At 51.7% G+C, this 14,255-nt stretch overlaps 1 protein-coding gene across 1 annotated transcript in view; it reads left to right on the top strand.

Annotated features, from left to right (window-relative positions):
* WBSCR17 (Williams-Beuren syndrome chromosome region 17) overlaps positions 1–14,255 on the top strand; it is a 212,522-nt gene that overhangs the window by 190,921 nt on the left and 7,346 nt on the right. Inside the window, exons 7-9 of the mRNA XM_017735290.1 lie at positions 6,154–6,339; positions 9,392–9,529; positions 11,325–11,420. Coding sequence (XP_017590779.1) covers positions 6,154–6,339; positions 9,392–9,529; positions 11,325–11,420 — 420 coding nt within the window. The remainder of the gene's footprint in view (positions 1–6,153; positions 6,340–9,391; positions 9,530–11,324; positions 11,421–14,255) is intronic.

The following is a 14,255-nucleotide window of genomic DNA, read 5'->3' as shown; positions in this document are numbered from 1 at the left end:
AACGCCCTGGTGGCAGACGAGATGTATCCAGATGGGGAACCCCCCGGAGGTGCAGGCAGGCAGGGCAAGCACGGCTACAGCGTAGCAAAAGCTCGAAGCAGCAGTGGGGCAGGGCGGCCACAGCCCGGCCTCCAGCAGGGCAGGGAAGATGGGCCGGGGGTCCTGGGATCTTTCTCCGCAGAAAGAAAAACAGCCAAAAAGAACCAGCAGCTCCTTTCTCTGCAGCTTCTCTCTCCAAACACCGAGAGCGAACTGACCTCACACCCAGGTGAAACAAAATAGTAGCCAGGTCTTTTGTTTTCTCTTAAGAACCCTGAGATTTGTATCTTAGTAACAGAATGGGGGAAAATTCCTTTAACAGAAAAAAAAAAACTAGACCTCTTAAAACCCCAACAACACATGGAGATCTGGCTGTATTCTGCCCTCTCAATGTGTCAAATTTAAAGTCTTTATGTTGCTTGAGGATGAAAAGTGGTTATTACCCATTTTTGCTGCAGGCTAGGGGCAGTGGAGTACATCTGATTCCACTCTCCTTTGGCATTTTTAGATGCCATTACAAAAGGAATTAATTTAGGAAAGATTGGACATTTGGACACTGGACAATTGGGACATTTCTGTTATTGGTCTGGCACAAAACAGATGGGAACCTGTCCAAAGTGGTATCATCCATGACGATAAAACAGGAGAAAAGGAGAGCCAAGGAAGAGAAGAATTAAGGTTTTAAAACGTGTTCTAACCCTCTCCTCCCAGTTCCATTCTCTGCTGGAATGGATGTGGGCTGGGATGGGCAGGTCCATTCAGAAATCCCACTTTAGGGAGATGGCACATCTGGATGGATCCTGGGCCTGATCTGGCTGCTTCTGAGCCTCCCTAAAGGTTTTCTGTGGCCTCAGGAAAGAGGAAAGAAATCTACAGGTACAGCAGTGAAATTCCTTTTCCTGTTCCAGCTGCAGGATGTGGAGTCTCCTTCACTTCTCCCTGCAGCTCTCCAGGACAATTCCTCAGCTGTTCAGGATAGAGCTGTGCAGGGATTTGCAGCAGGATGTTCTGATGGGCCCACCCAGGGCTGCTGCCTCTGCCAGGGATGTGCCAGAGGGTTTTTGTTCCTTCTCCATCCCCCGGCTCTGGATGTGGGGCTGGATGTGACCTTTGCTGAGCCTGGAGGAGCACCCAGTGATGACTCAGGGTCCAGCTCCCATCTCTATGGAAATGCACCCATGAGAAATACCAAATACCAGCCAGCCTGCAGGCTGAGGGCTGTGGGATGGGATTGGCACCCGTAAAGGGCCACCAGCTGCTGAGGGGACGTGTTTATCTCCCCAAACTGGGATTGAGCTGGCTGGGATGGGGGTGTCCCACTGCTCCATTCCACAAGCCTCGTGCCAGGGAAACCATGGAAATAAAGGTTCTGCAGGGAGCACAGAGGTCTGGGGAGCAACTTCTTCATCCCATTGCTGACAGCATGAGCCTGGCCCTGGGGACCTCCTGCCCTGGTGTGCTGTGGGGACGTGGGATGGGGCACAGCCAGGGGGAGCAGGAAGGATGGGAGTGCTGGCAATGTGGCTGTGCGTGTTGTTTGTTCCCACAAAAGCAGTAACTTGGAGAGGTAAAGTCGCTCAGAACTTGACAGGAGAAATGATTCTTTTGTTGCCTTCTCTGCTGTTTCTCAGTTGGATTATTTAGCCCTTTGTCCTGGCACATTGGGAATTATTTCAGCTGCCCCAGTAATTGTGTTTCCCCCTCAGCTTTGGAAGGCACTTGTCAAAGGAGGAAGGGGAGCAAAGATAAGGCAAAGCTGGTAAATGGGAAATCTATGTCTAATTAAGGCAGGGGCTTGCTAATCACCTGAGAAATGAAGTTATCGGCCGAAAAGCCAGGAGTGGGTGGAATCAAAGTTACGGAAGGCTTTCCCCCATTTCCTTCTGTCACAATGCATTGGGAGATGCAAAGTTTCCCTTGCTTTGCATCAACTGCAGAGCTCCAGCTGGTCCACGATAGATTTCAGTCTGAATAGTTAAAATTCGGCCAAGCCACGGGCGAGTAAAGGCAGGGTTTCATTGTGGGTGCTCATCGTGGGTGTCACACCACGGCCAGCACCCAGGGTGGTCACTGTCCACTCTGTTCTCTGGGCACCCTGTGCCAGGGCCTGCCCACCCTCCCAGGGAACAATTCCTTCCCAAGATCCCATCCAGCCCTGCCCTCTGGCACTGGGAAGCCATTCCCTGTGTCCTGTCCCTCCAGCCCTTGTCCCCAGTCCCTCTCCAGCTCTCCTGGAGCCCCTTTAGGCCCTGCAAGGGGCTCTGAGCTCTCCCTGGAGCCTTCTCCTCTCCAGGTGAGCACCCCCAGCTCTCTCAGAGCACTGGGAAAGCAGCTTTCCCTTTGCAGCTGAGGCCTGGAGTGTGCTGGCAGAGGAGATGCTGGTGCCGGTGGGAGCTCCCCGTGCCCAGGGAGGTACCTGGGCTTCCCCTGGGGCTCTGCTGCCCCTCGGCATCACCGCTGAGCCCTGTCCCAGCCCGGGCTGGCCCTGGGCAGGCCCTGAGGTTCCTCCCATTGCACAAACGCTCTCACACACCCGCAGCAGCTCCGTGCTTCCAAAGGGTGGTTGGGAAGCAAAGCTGGCTCGCGCCATCCCTGGAGCACATCCTGTCACAAGGAGAGCTTGTCATAACCAAAGTGTGCCTCCCACAGGGAATCAGGACGTTGGAGAAGGCCTCTGAGTCCAACCATTCCCCAGCACTGCCAAGGCCACCGCTAAGCCTGTCCCCAAGTGCCACATGCACGTGGTTCTTGAACACTTCCAAGGACACTGACTTCAGGGCACTGCCCTGGGCAGCCTCTTCCAATGACTGACAACCCTCTCAGGGAAGAAATTTTCCCAATATCCACCCGAAGCCTCCCCTGGCACAAGCTGAAGCCCTTCCTTCACCTGTCCTTTGTCACCTGGGAGAAGAGACCAACCCCCACCTGTCTTGAGACTCCTTTCAGGTAGAAACCAAGAAGGTCCCCGTGAGCCTCCTTCCCTCACATGCCGAAGCTCCTGGAAAGCAGATTTAGCAGTGCAGTGTCAGCTGTGCTGGGGCATCTCACTCCTCGAGACAAGGCACTGCTTTTCCATGCTGAGGACAGTCACATTTTCCTTGGAAAAGAATTACAAGTTATCCCCCAGCAGCTTTCTGCAAAACACATCAAAGGTCTCTGGGTGATGGCTTCGGTTTCTGTTTGTTCCTCTGGGGTTCCTTCACTAGAGTTTGCCATTATCTGGTTGTTTATAAATCCCAGTGTTTTCCACAGCTTTGATTCCTCCTGTGTGTGGATCGATGGAGATGTTATTGAGTCACCCTCCTTTTCTGAGGGCAATGGGTCTGGTTTTAGTTCTGTATCACTTCACGGGTGAAGGAGTGGCAATTTAATCATTGTGTGGGAATGGGAATGTCAGAAAACAGGGAAACCTGGAGACTTGCTCATCAAATGTAACCTGCAGAGCTACTGTACCCCGAGCCTCCGAACATGGCTTTGTGTGAGAGGGACTGGGGACAAGGGCTGGAGGCACAGGACACAGGGAATGGCTTCCCAGTGCCAGAGGGCAGGGATGGATGGGATACTGGGAAGGAATTATTCCCTGGGAGGGTGGGCAGGCCCTGGCACAGGGTGCCCAGAGCAGCTGGGGCTGCCCCTGGATCCCTGGCAGTGCCCAGGGCCAGGCTGGACATTGGGGCTGGGAGCAGCCTGGGACAGTGGGAGGTGTCCCTGCCCATGGCTGGGGTGGCACTGGGTGGGCTTTGAGGTCCTTCCACCCCAACCCATCCTGGCATTCTGGATTCCATGAACAATGTAATAGGATTCTTCAGTAGGAAGGTACTCTGTGTGTCAAAGGGCTTTCCTGGGATCAATGGCTGCTCCAAGGTTCCCAAAGAGCCTCCTGCCCTCAGGGCTGGGTGCCACAGGGGTGAAGTCAGGGCTGGGACATTGGGGCAGGTGCCTCCCCTCCTGCTGGGAGGATTGGTATCCACTGGGCTCTTCTGGCTGTGGAATTCTGCAGGAATTCTGTGCCCTTGAGCCATGGTCAGTGCAGGCCTGGGGCCTCACACTGAGCTTGTGGGGCAGGCACAGCTCCAGAGCCTTGGGGGGTTCACTTGGGTTGCAGCTCCCTGTGCACCTCTTCCCCTGCAGTTTGGGTGCAGGAGGGGCAGAAATTCCTTGTGGGGCCACGTGGGAAGAAGCAACTCCTTCCTGGGACAGTGATCCTGTGGGACTTGTGCGGCCATCCCTGGGCCATGGCTCTCTCTGCTCTGTTGTTCCCAGCAGAAATATTTCTAAATACCTTCTCAAAACAGGGATTTTTTAGTTCCTAATGCCAGCTCAGGCTCCGTTTAGGAGGTGATGTGTGCTCTTCCCTTGGATAATTCCTGAGTTAAGTTTGTATGGCTCCCTCTGGGCCAGGCTGTGGATGTGTACCCAGGCAATGCCCTTTGCTCAGTGCCCAGCTCTCTGCCCCCACAGGTTATTCCAGTGTGCGAATTTCCAGGTGGTTTGTACAGATATTCCTGAAATTTAAGGAAGCTGCCATGAATTGTTTAACTGAAGCACAGCAGGACAATGGGGTGACTTGGGGCAGGCTGCTAGAAAAGCATGTTAATTATGGTTTTAATAGTTTTAAAGTAATTATTCTAATTTTAAATCAAGACAAAGCCTAACAAATCCCCAAAAGTACAAAACTGTGAGATGCTGGGGGTCACTCTGGAGTGGAGGGTTTATTCAGTGTAGTGTTTGAACCCAGCAGCTCTGGGAGCACCCAAGGGCAGAGCTCATTCCCCTCTTTCACCAAGGTGTTGAGAAATTAAAGAACTGAGCAGAAATTAAAGAACCACGGGAAGTTTCTGCCTACGGAATGTTCCTTTAAAAATATTTTTTTTGTCCTTTGGGGTTGCCTAGTTCAGCTCTGGTTCACTTTGCCTGTTGCAAAACTTGAGTGGCCCTTGTTGACTTGGGGCGGGAGGAGGGAGGGGAGGGACAGGGAGGGGCAGGCAGGTCCCTCTCCCAGAGACCAGCTCTGAATCCCCGCTGGGGCATGAAATTGTCTTTAACGTGTCCTGAAAGGTCAAACCACAGAGCAGGAGCAAAATGGGATTTTTTTTCTGCATGTTTATGCACCGGCTGACACAACAGGCTCAGGTTTTGGGGGGGGGCTCCTCTTCTGCAGCAATCCAGGTGGGAACAGCACGAGGAGCAGGGGAAGGTGTCCCCTCGCTGTCCTGTCTCTGCGGTCACCTGGGCACGTGTGGCTAAAGCCAGCCCCGGGAGGTGACGCCGGGCGCTGCTCCAGGCAGGAGGCTCCTGGTGCTGCTGGAAGAGGGAACTGAGCAGGGTCCATGAAGATCAGGGACTGCAGATGGGAGGAAAGGTGGTGAGCCTGGAAGGGATCCCAGTCACGCTGGGTGTTACAATAACTGTGCCAAATGATAATGCAGAGCAGCCTGCAAAATAGGAAAAACTGGGATTATTAGGCCTGCTTGGAGTCGGGGTTTGGAATGATTGCCCGGGGGCTGCAGTCCTGGCTGGAAGGTAAATAACTTCTTGCTGCTGACAAACAGGTGGGGAAGAATCCAGGTATGGCAAGTGTTCCTGCAAATCCCCTGGGTGTGAGATGAAAAGAACATCTTACAAGATTGTATTAACTTGTAAACCAGGATTTAAGGGAGTTTGAAGCAGCACGTGAAAGAACAATAGTGAACAAATGGTTTCAAGTGGGAGAAATCTGTCCCTGCCATATGTTTCACTGACTCATCCCTTCTGCAGGAGGGGATCTTGGAACTGTTTGAACTATTCCAGTCACTAGTGCTTTGTATTTGAGAGGAAACGCAGGTCCTACACCAGCTGAGGGATAGACCTGATCCCTCTAAAGCTTTGAGCACAGGTTTTGCTCTGGGCACAGGTTAATCCAAGAGTTGCTTGAAAGCGGCACAGAGATCATCTCAAACCTCCCCAGACTCTCTCGGTGCTGGGCAGAGGCCCCACGTGGCCGTGGGGTCGCGCTGGCGTTTGAGATGTGACGCTGTGCTCGCCGGGATGGTGTGGAATCCTCCGAACTCCCGTCTTTCCCTTGCTGCCCACGGGGGTCGTGCCCGTGCTGAGGGAGCTGTGGCTGTGGTGCAGGTGTGGCTGTGTGGGGGCAGCATGGAGGTGCTGCCCTGCTCCAGGGTGGCCCACATCGAGCGCAAGAAGAAGCCCTACAACAACAATATCGGCTTCTACACCAAGCGCAACGCGCTGCGCGTGGCCGAGGTCTGGATGGACGACTACAAGTGGCACGTCTACATCGCCTGGAACCTGCCCCTGGAGGTACAGCCCGGCCTCGTGGTCACTGTGTGCTTAAACCCTGAATTATGGAACGTTTAGTGTCCCTAAGCACAGCCTGAAGCCCCCGGGGCTCAGCCCCAGCAGAGCTCCCTCGGCTCTGGGGGAGAGGCTCCAAACCCTGCAGGCTTTGGGGGGATCCCTGCTGTTCCCCCAGCCTTTTTTGTGTGGTTCTAGGAATTAAACCTGCCTTGTGGTGTTTGTCTCCCCACTGAGTGTTTGCCCAGTGTGAGGGGATGTCCTGACACTGCTCTGCAGATGGAGTCTGCCTGGGAGATTATTGCTGTCAGCAGCGTTAGAGCCTCAGGTTTATTCCGTGTCACATCCAGCCCAGCTCGGGTTCCCAGCTCATGGACACCGATCCTGCCCAGAGCTCCCCACGGATGTGTGGCCCAGGGCTGGGGCTGTTTGTTTTCCCAGTGCTGGGAAGTTGAAAGGTAAAGGATTGGACATTGGTGGCTCACAGAAGGGGATCCCCTTCCTTTTAAATCTTCTCCTTAAAGAGCTTTGCTGGATCCTTTTGTTTCTGCCCAGAAATGGTCAGGTTTTCTTGGATCTGACACAATAATTTTGGTGTAAATCCTGCCACGTCACAGCTTGGTGAGTCTGGAAACCCATGAGGTGCCACCAGCAGCTCCAGGTGAGCATGTCCAGGGACAGGGATCCCTCCCTACACTTCTGGGAAAGCTCCACAGGCTCCAGGAGGAATTTCTGCAGGTCCAAAGCTGCTCCTTGGACTCTGCCCTCCCTGGGTCTTTAATCCTGGAAGCCAAGAGCATCTCCTGGCTCCAAACGCTGCCTGGAGCAGTCCTGGCAGGATCAATGCCCCATTCCTGCCCCCGGCACTGCCAGGGGAGGAGCAGGGAGCCGGGGATGGGGAGGCAGCGACGCTCCGGGGTTATGGGTGGGATGAGCAGGTGAACGAGCACTGGGGGCTGCCCAGTTTCACTGAGAGGTCAAACTGGTGCCACAAGTGTCCAGCCCCACTGTGAGCTGAATTATTTCCAGCCACCCCTTGGTGCTAAAAATGAACACAAAATCTTCCTGCTTGGCAAAGGCCCAACGAGCTGCTGAGTCCTGGTGCAGCTGCGGGAGCATTCCCAGCTGGTGTCTGCTCCAGGCCTCTGGAAAACCAGGGAAACACAAAAACCTGAGCTGCTGCTGCAGCTTTCTGAGCAAAGGCTCCGTCTGGGGACAGCTGCTGGCGTTTGGAGCCGTGGAGTCACAGCTTTGTACTGCACTGGGAGCAGCCTGGGAAGGGCCAGGAGCTGCAGGTTCGTGGTCCTGGGGTGGGGAGATCCAGGGCCAGGAGGTACGAAAATGCCAGGAAAGAGAGGAAGAGGGATGGAAGGAAAAGCTGTTCTCCCAGGGAGCTGCAGGAGGGCTCTGCCTGGGACAGGCACCGCTCCAGGGGCCGGGAGAGGAGGAGCTGCCTCCAGGACTGAGGGAATTTGGGTGTCTCTTAAAAAGAGGCTTCAAGATCCAAATGCTCATGGGCAGGCATCAGAAATCCTGATCCTTGGGCTGGTTCCTTTTCAGAGGCGAGGCACCATGCTCCTGCTCAGGAACAGCTTTGGAGCCTTGCAGAAAGGATTAAAATCCATCCTGTACAGCTGGGGAAAGGCAGGGCCACATGGATCAGCTCTGGGGCTGGGAACAGGCCTGGGTGACCCAAAATTAACTCGGGATTTTATGCAGATCTTCCCAATAGGTCTGGGTTCCCCAAAACCCATTTGAGATTTTTATACAGGTCCTTTCCCCATCAAATCAAGATTTAATTTGAGGGAAGCCTGGTTGGATGGGGGGTATTTTATGGATGTGCACTGGATTATTTTGGGATGGCAAGGCAAAGCCCTGCCCTGACTGTTCCAGGTGCTGCCTGCCTAGGCTGGGCCCCACCTCGCCCACTCCATCCCAGCCTGTCTCCACCGAATCATCTTTATTTTTACCTCCCAGCGACCAGTGGCACATTGAAACGGTGCCTCTCCTAAAGCAGAGTGAATAATTCATTAGGAGATCATTACAAGCGTTGTAATGGAAAATTGCTTCCCCAGCTGTGTTTAATGATCGCTGGGAAAGACAAGAGCAGGAGCCACAGCAGAGTGCAAGAGGAGAAGGGGCTGCTGGGGCTGCTGTGGCTGCCCCGCTGCCTCAGCTCCGCAGGCTCCACGCTGGGATAAAGGGGGGCAGCTCTCCAGCCCTGCCCGCAGCTCCCGCAGGGTTATTCCCCAGGACAGCTTTGTCTGCTTCACCTCTGCAGGAGCAGAGGGGCTCTGCCGTGTCTCCAGGGAGACCATTCCTCCCTGGAACTGCCCAAATTGCCAAGAGGTTTCTCGGAGGTTCAGCCTCAACTTCTCTTCTCATGCAATTTTTATCCTTTCTTCTCAGCCGTCTGCCTCTGCTGTATTTGAATCTTAAACCTTTCTCTCTTTTCTTCATTCTTTTCCCATTTATTTTACACCTTTTACCCCTCCCTTCCTCTGGGTTGTGACTCAGTGGGGTCACGGTGGGCTCAGGGAAGGGTTTTGGTGCTCAGTGCCCAGCCAGGGTTTGCATTTCCATCTTTGAAATCCTGATCTCCATTTGCTGCTAAACTCTCCTGGAAGTCCTGTGCCTCAGAACCCAAACAGGAGGAGAAATCTTTTAAAAACACTTTATTTAAACATCTCAGATGGATCCAAACCCAGGGGAATCGGGGAGAAGACTCCCCAGAGTTTCACTGCGCTTCCCACATTTCTTCCAAACCTTTTCTTCTCCGTTTGGCTCCTCTTTTGTAAATCATCCCCCAGGACTGAAGCCTGTCCAGCACCAGCCTGTGGCCATTGCAGAGAAGTTGGTGTCCCCTTCTTGCCGTGGCTCTGGAACCCACAGCTTCCTCCTGATGATTTCAGCCCTGGACACTCATCCCAGAGTCCCTGCAATTACTCAGCCACTGGCTGAGTTTGGAAAGCATCTCAAAGCTCAGGGAAATACTCTCATTTTTACCCTTTTTTTTGGAAGTGTGACCGTTCAGTGACATCCTGTTGCTGTTTTCCAGAACCCAGGCATTGACATTGGGGATGTTTCCGAGAGAAAAGCCTTGAGGAAGAGCCTGAAGTGTAAAAACTTCCAGTGGTACCTGGACCATGTTTATCCAGAAATGAGGAGATACAACAACACCATTGCTTATGGAGAGGTAATTCAGTCCCTGAGCTCAGCCTGGCAATGTTTGCAGTCCCTGGAGAGAAACAGCCCCAAAGGAGAGGAGTGTGAATCAAAACCGACTTTCTGTGTGTAATTATCCCAATTTGTAATTATCCCATCTGCTCCCAGTTTCTTCTAAAAACCAGTTTGGGGATTTATTGTTGATCCTGGAGACTGTATAAAGTAAAATATTTTAATCCATCATTTAGTAAAGTGACAGAAATTATCCCCATTTCCCGTTGACTCCGTGGATTAAGGAGCTGTATTTGTATTTTTAATACTCAGGCATCTTCTAAAACCTTCTGACTTCAACTCAGCCTAATGCCTGACAAGGTCTCTGGAGGATTCATTGCCTTGTCACAACAGCTTAAGGACAAGATAAAATAAGGGGACTCAATTCAATCTCTGCTGGCTTTGAAACCATTCTGGGAATATAGAAAGAGTCATTTATGGGAGCTAATAACAAATACTCTGCTGCAATGGAATTGATGGAGGAGTGGCACCAGGAGGAGGCTTCTTGAAGCCTGGGCACCCCAGATGGGTTATTCATTTTAGGAAAGATTTGTTATCAAAGTTACTGAATGTCTTCAAGCTAAAACCTCCCCAAAAATTCTATTTTCATCGAAAAAAGAAATTTCAGAAAGGTTTGGGTTGGATAAAAGCCCAGCTGGAACAAGGATGTGATGATTCCAAGGGGATCCTTGTTCCAGCTGGGCTTTTTTCCCTTCCTCGTTGAGCACTTTGAGATTTCACTAAGATCTGAGGGGTTCTGCATCGATTTCAGGTTCCTTGCAGCCCAAACCTGGGTTTGTCACCACCACCCGTGACCAAACACAAAGCCAGCTGTGTGCAGGGGCACTGCCCCTCGGAATGGGGGCTATTATCCAAAACCAGTCATCATTAACCTGGATTTAAAGAAAACTGACAGAGCTCTAAACCTTTCTCTGCCTGGTTATTCCTGGTGATACAGCAGTGAGGGGTGGAGAGGATAGAGAGGGCTGTGCAGCATTTTCCTGCGTATCTCTGATAAGAGAGGGCCTTAACTCTGCCCTTTGTGTGCCATAACTCTGCCCCTTTGTGTGCCATAACTCTGCCCCTTCTTGTGCCATAACTCTGCCCTTTGTGTGCCATAACTCTGCCCTTTGTGTGCCATAACTCTGCCCCTTTTTGGGCCATAACTCTGCCCCTCTTATGCCTTAACTCTGCCCCTTTTGTGCCATAACTCTGCCCCTTTGTGTGCCATAACTCTGCCCCTTTGTGTGCCATAACTCTGCCCCTTTGTGTGCCATAACTCTGCCCTTTGTGTGCCATAACTCTGCCCCTTTTTGGGCCATAACTCTGCCCCTCTTATGCCTTAACTCTGCCCCTTTTGTGCCATAACTCTGCCCCTTTTATGCCATAACTCTGCCCTTTTTGGGCCATAACTCTGCCCCTTTTGGTGCCATAACTCTGCCCCTTTTTGAGCCATAACTCTGCCCCTTCTTGTGCCATAACTCTGCCCATTTTTGTGCCTTAATTCTGCCCCTTTTTGGCCATAACTCTGCCCGTTTTGGGCCATAACTCTGCCCCTTCTTGTGCCATAACTCTGCCCCTTCTTGTGCCATAACTCTGCCCATTTTTGGGCCATAACTCTGCCCTTTTTGGGCCATAACTCTGCCCTTTTTTGGGCTATATCTCTGCCCTTTTTTGTGCCATAACTCTGCCCTTTTTGTGCCATAACTCTGCCCCTTTTGGTGCCATAACTCTGCCCCTTTTTGGGCCATAACTCTGCCCTTTTTCCCTCCCAGCTCCGGAACAACAAGGCCAAGGACGTGTGCCTGGACCAGGGCCCGCAGGAGAACCACACAGCAATACTGTACCCCTGCCATGGCTGGGGCCCACAGGTGAGGGTGGCACTGCCACAGCCACATGGCACCACAGGGGACAGGGTGGGGCCCTGCAGCTTGGCTGTGCCCTTCCCTCTCCGGCGTTAAACACACCTCGGATATCACAGGGAGTTCTCCCAGCAGCTCCTTCAGTGTTTTCTGGATTGCCACAATCCTGCCAGAGCTGCAAGGAAAAGCCTTGGGGAAAAAAAAAAAAAAAATTGGAAATCTTTGTAATTTGGAAGTGTTGAAAAGTTGAAATTTTTGCAATTTGAAACAAACAAAAAAAAATTGAAATTTGTCATTTAAAATAAAACCTTCCAGACAAAGGCAGATAACAATAATCATGGACATGATCTGAGCATTTCTTTCCCAAGGCCAGCTTGGATGGGGCTCTGAGCACCTGGGACAGTGGAAGGTTGCAATAAGATGATCTTCAAGATCCCTTCCAACCCAACCCATTGTGGGATTCTTTCTCTTCCACCCAGAAGAATAAACCCAGACCAATGGGGTAAAGAAAACAATTAGTGCTGAGGTAATGAGCCATTTCGCTTGGCTGGGAATTGTTTTCCGGCACTCCTTTTGCCTCTCCTAATGTTTTGGAGCATCTGGGGCCCAGCAGGCTCAAGGAGGTTCATTTTCAGCTGAAAAAAAATGTACAGTTCAAGGGATGGAAAAGCATAAAAATCCTGTTCTCACTGCACAGTCACCCTGGACTAAGTGATCCCAGAGTTCATCTGAGCCTGGACTGGGAACTCACGGAGCTGGGAACCAGCTGTGGGGTGGAGAAAATCCCACTTTGGGTTATCCTTGCCTTAAGCAAAGCTCAGCCCCTGGGGCTGATGGAGTCCCTGCTAAACAGAACCCGCTCTTGCTCAAACAACCCCATTTTTCTCTTAAATGGCACAAACTGCCTTTTGCACTCTGTGGCTGGGAACTCGAACCTCTGAGTGCATTATTGTGGGAGAAACTGGGCTGGGCTGACATTGGTGCTGACCCTGGGCTTTGGGATGAATGGCTGAGAATGGGTTATTTATTTTTCCCTCTGTGTTATTGGGATTAAACTTAATGATGTTTTCTTTCCCTGCCTGAAGTTCTGAAGTCAACTTTTGCTGGCTGCCTGGAGCTTGCCCATTTCATCCTTCCTGGGCTTCCCTCTGCACATTGTCCCTTCCCTCTTTAGCTGAGAGCCAGTTCTTGGCAGTTCCTTTGTTTCATGATACATCCAATTAGTGAAACTCCTGGAAAATGCTGGTTTTAAGCTGCTATCAGCGAGTGCAGAAGCTTGGAAATGGCCTTTGTGACACCATGAAGGAAATTGGACTTCCCCTACAACTGTTTAATTAATGGGCTGCAGGTTGTAATTGATGGCTGGGAATGGAATTAGAAGTAATGCAAGCTCTGGTTTGTATATATATATCTAGTTTTTATTTATTTGTGTGTATATGAAACCCCACAAGGAGTTGTTGGGCTCCTGGGGAGTTACATCCCGAAGCACACCCTTGTGCTCAATCAACGTGTCCCCCCTTCCCTCCTTGATCCTGGGGCCCATCCCAGACATTTTGGCATCCCAGACATTCCTTATTTCACACTGAAGAAATGTTTTCCCTGCCAGCCTTGGCAGGAAGGAGGGAGGGGCAGGCAGGGGCTCCCTGCTGCCACTGTCACATCACGAGGACAGCGGGATCGTGGCTCCCATTTCCTGCCATGCCAGGGCTGGTGGGATTTCCCTGGAAGCCCTCCCTGTTCCTAAATGCAATCCCACACCATCCCTCAGCCTGTGGAGGAGCAGCCCAGCTGGGAGAGGGGGGAATGTTGTATCTGCAGGGGGGTGATTTGTGCCCTTCAGGGCAGGCCAGTTTGTGTCCCATCCCCAATTCCTGCTCTCTCCTGTGGCTGCCCGTGGGTTTAAGCTCAGCCTGGATGCAGCTCAGGGTGGTGCCTCTGAATGCAGATGAGATCTTGGCTTTACTCACTCATCCCTCAGTGAGGAAAAATTTGGGGGGATTTTTCTCTCATTTTCCCTTCAGCTTTCCATTCTTTCTTTCATTCACTTCCAGGTCAAATCATGATGACATTCCATCATCATCCCTTTATCCTGTAATTATATTGAGGCTGCTGATGGATTTTTTTCCTGCTTGATGGCTTCATCGTGGAGGCAATCCCTCCTGGAAGCACCTTGCTGTAATGATGTATGGCACTAATAACGCAGCAATAGCTCACTGCAGTGACACAGCCATGCTGATATATTAAGGTGATAGAAGGCACTATAATACTATAAAACTTAAGATAATGTTCACCCAGCAGAGCATTTCATTTAATTATAGGATAAAATATGTTTTGCCCATTTAAGCAGCAGAAGTTGAGGACAAAGCCATCAATACTGAGCTCATGGGGGACAAGGCAGGAGCAGGGGTGACCAAACAGCACCCTTTAATCAGATTAAATTGTGGTAAAAGGCAAATCCTGAACGTTTTACTGATGGCTGCTAATTGATGGTCTGCTTGGAGCAGAAGGGAAGCTAAACAACCCTAAATTATTTTCCAATCGAGTCAATGAAGGTCATCAAGGCTTTTATTTCCCAGGTGCTAAGATGTCTAATTAACTTTCTCCCATCCCTGAGATGCAGCCAGGCAGAAATTGCAATCACAGGAGATGGATTGGAGGTGCTGCTTTGCCGGGGGGATGAGCCCCAGCCCCGGGAAAGGGGCTCAGGCTGGAGCAAAGGAGGCTCAGGGGGGACCTTGTGGCTCTGCACAAGTCCCTGACAGGAGGGGGCAGCCGGGGGGGTCGGGCTCTGCTGCCAGGGAACAGGGACCGGGGGGGAGGGAACGGCCTCAGGCTGGGCCAGGG

The sequence above is a fragment of the Corvus brachyrhynchos genome, unplaced genomic scaffold, assembly GCF_000691975.1.
Source record: "Corvus brachyrhynchos isolate BGI_N302 unplaced genomic scaffold, ASM69197v1 scaffold15, whole genome shotgun sequence".
NCBI lineage: Eukaryota > Metazoa > Chordata > Aves > Passeriformes > Corvidae > Corvus > Corvus brachyrhynchos.
The sequence above is the reverse complement of the archived record's forward strand: the minus strand, read 5'-3'. Positions and strand labels throughout refer to the sequence as shown.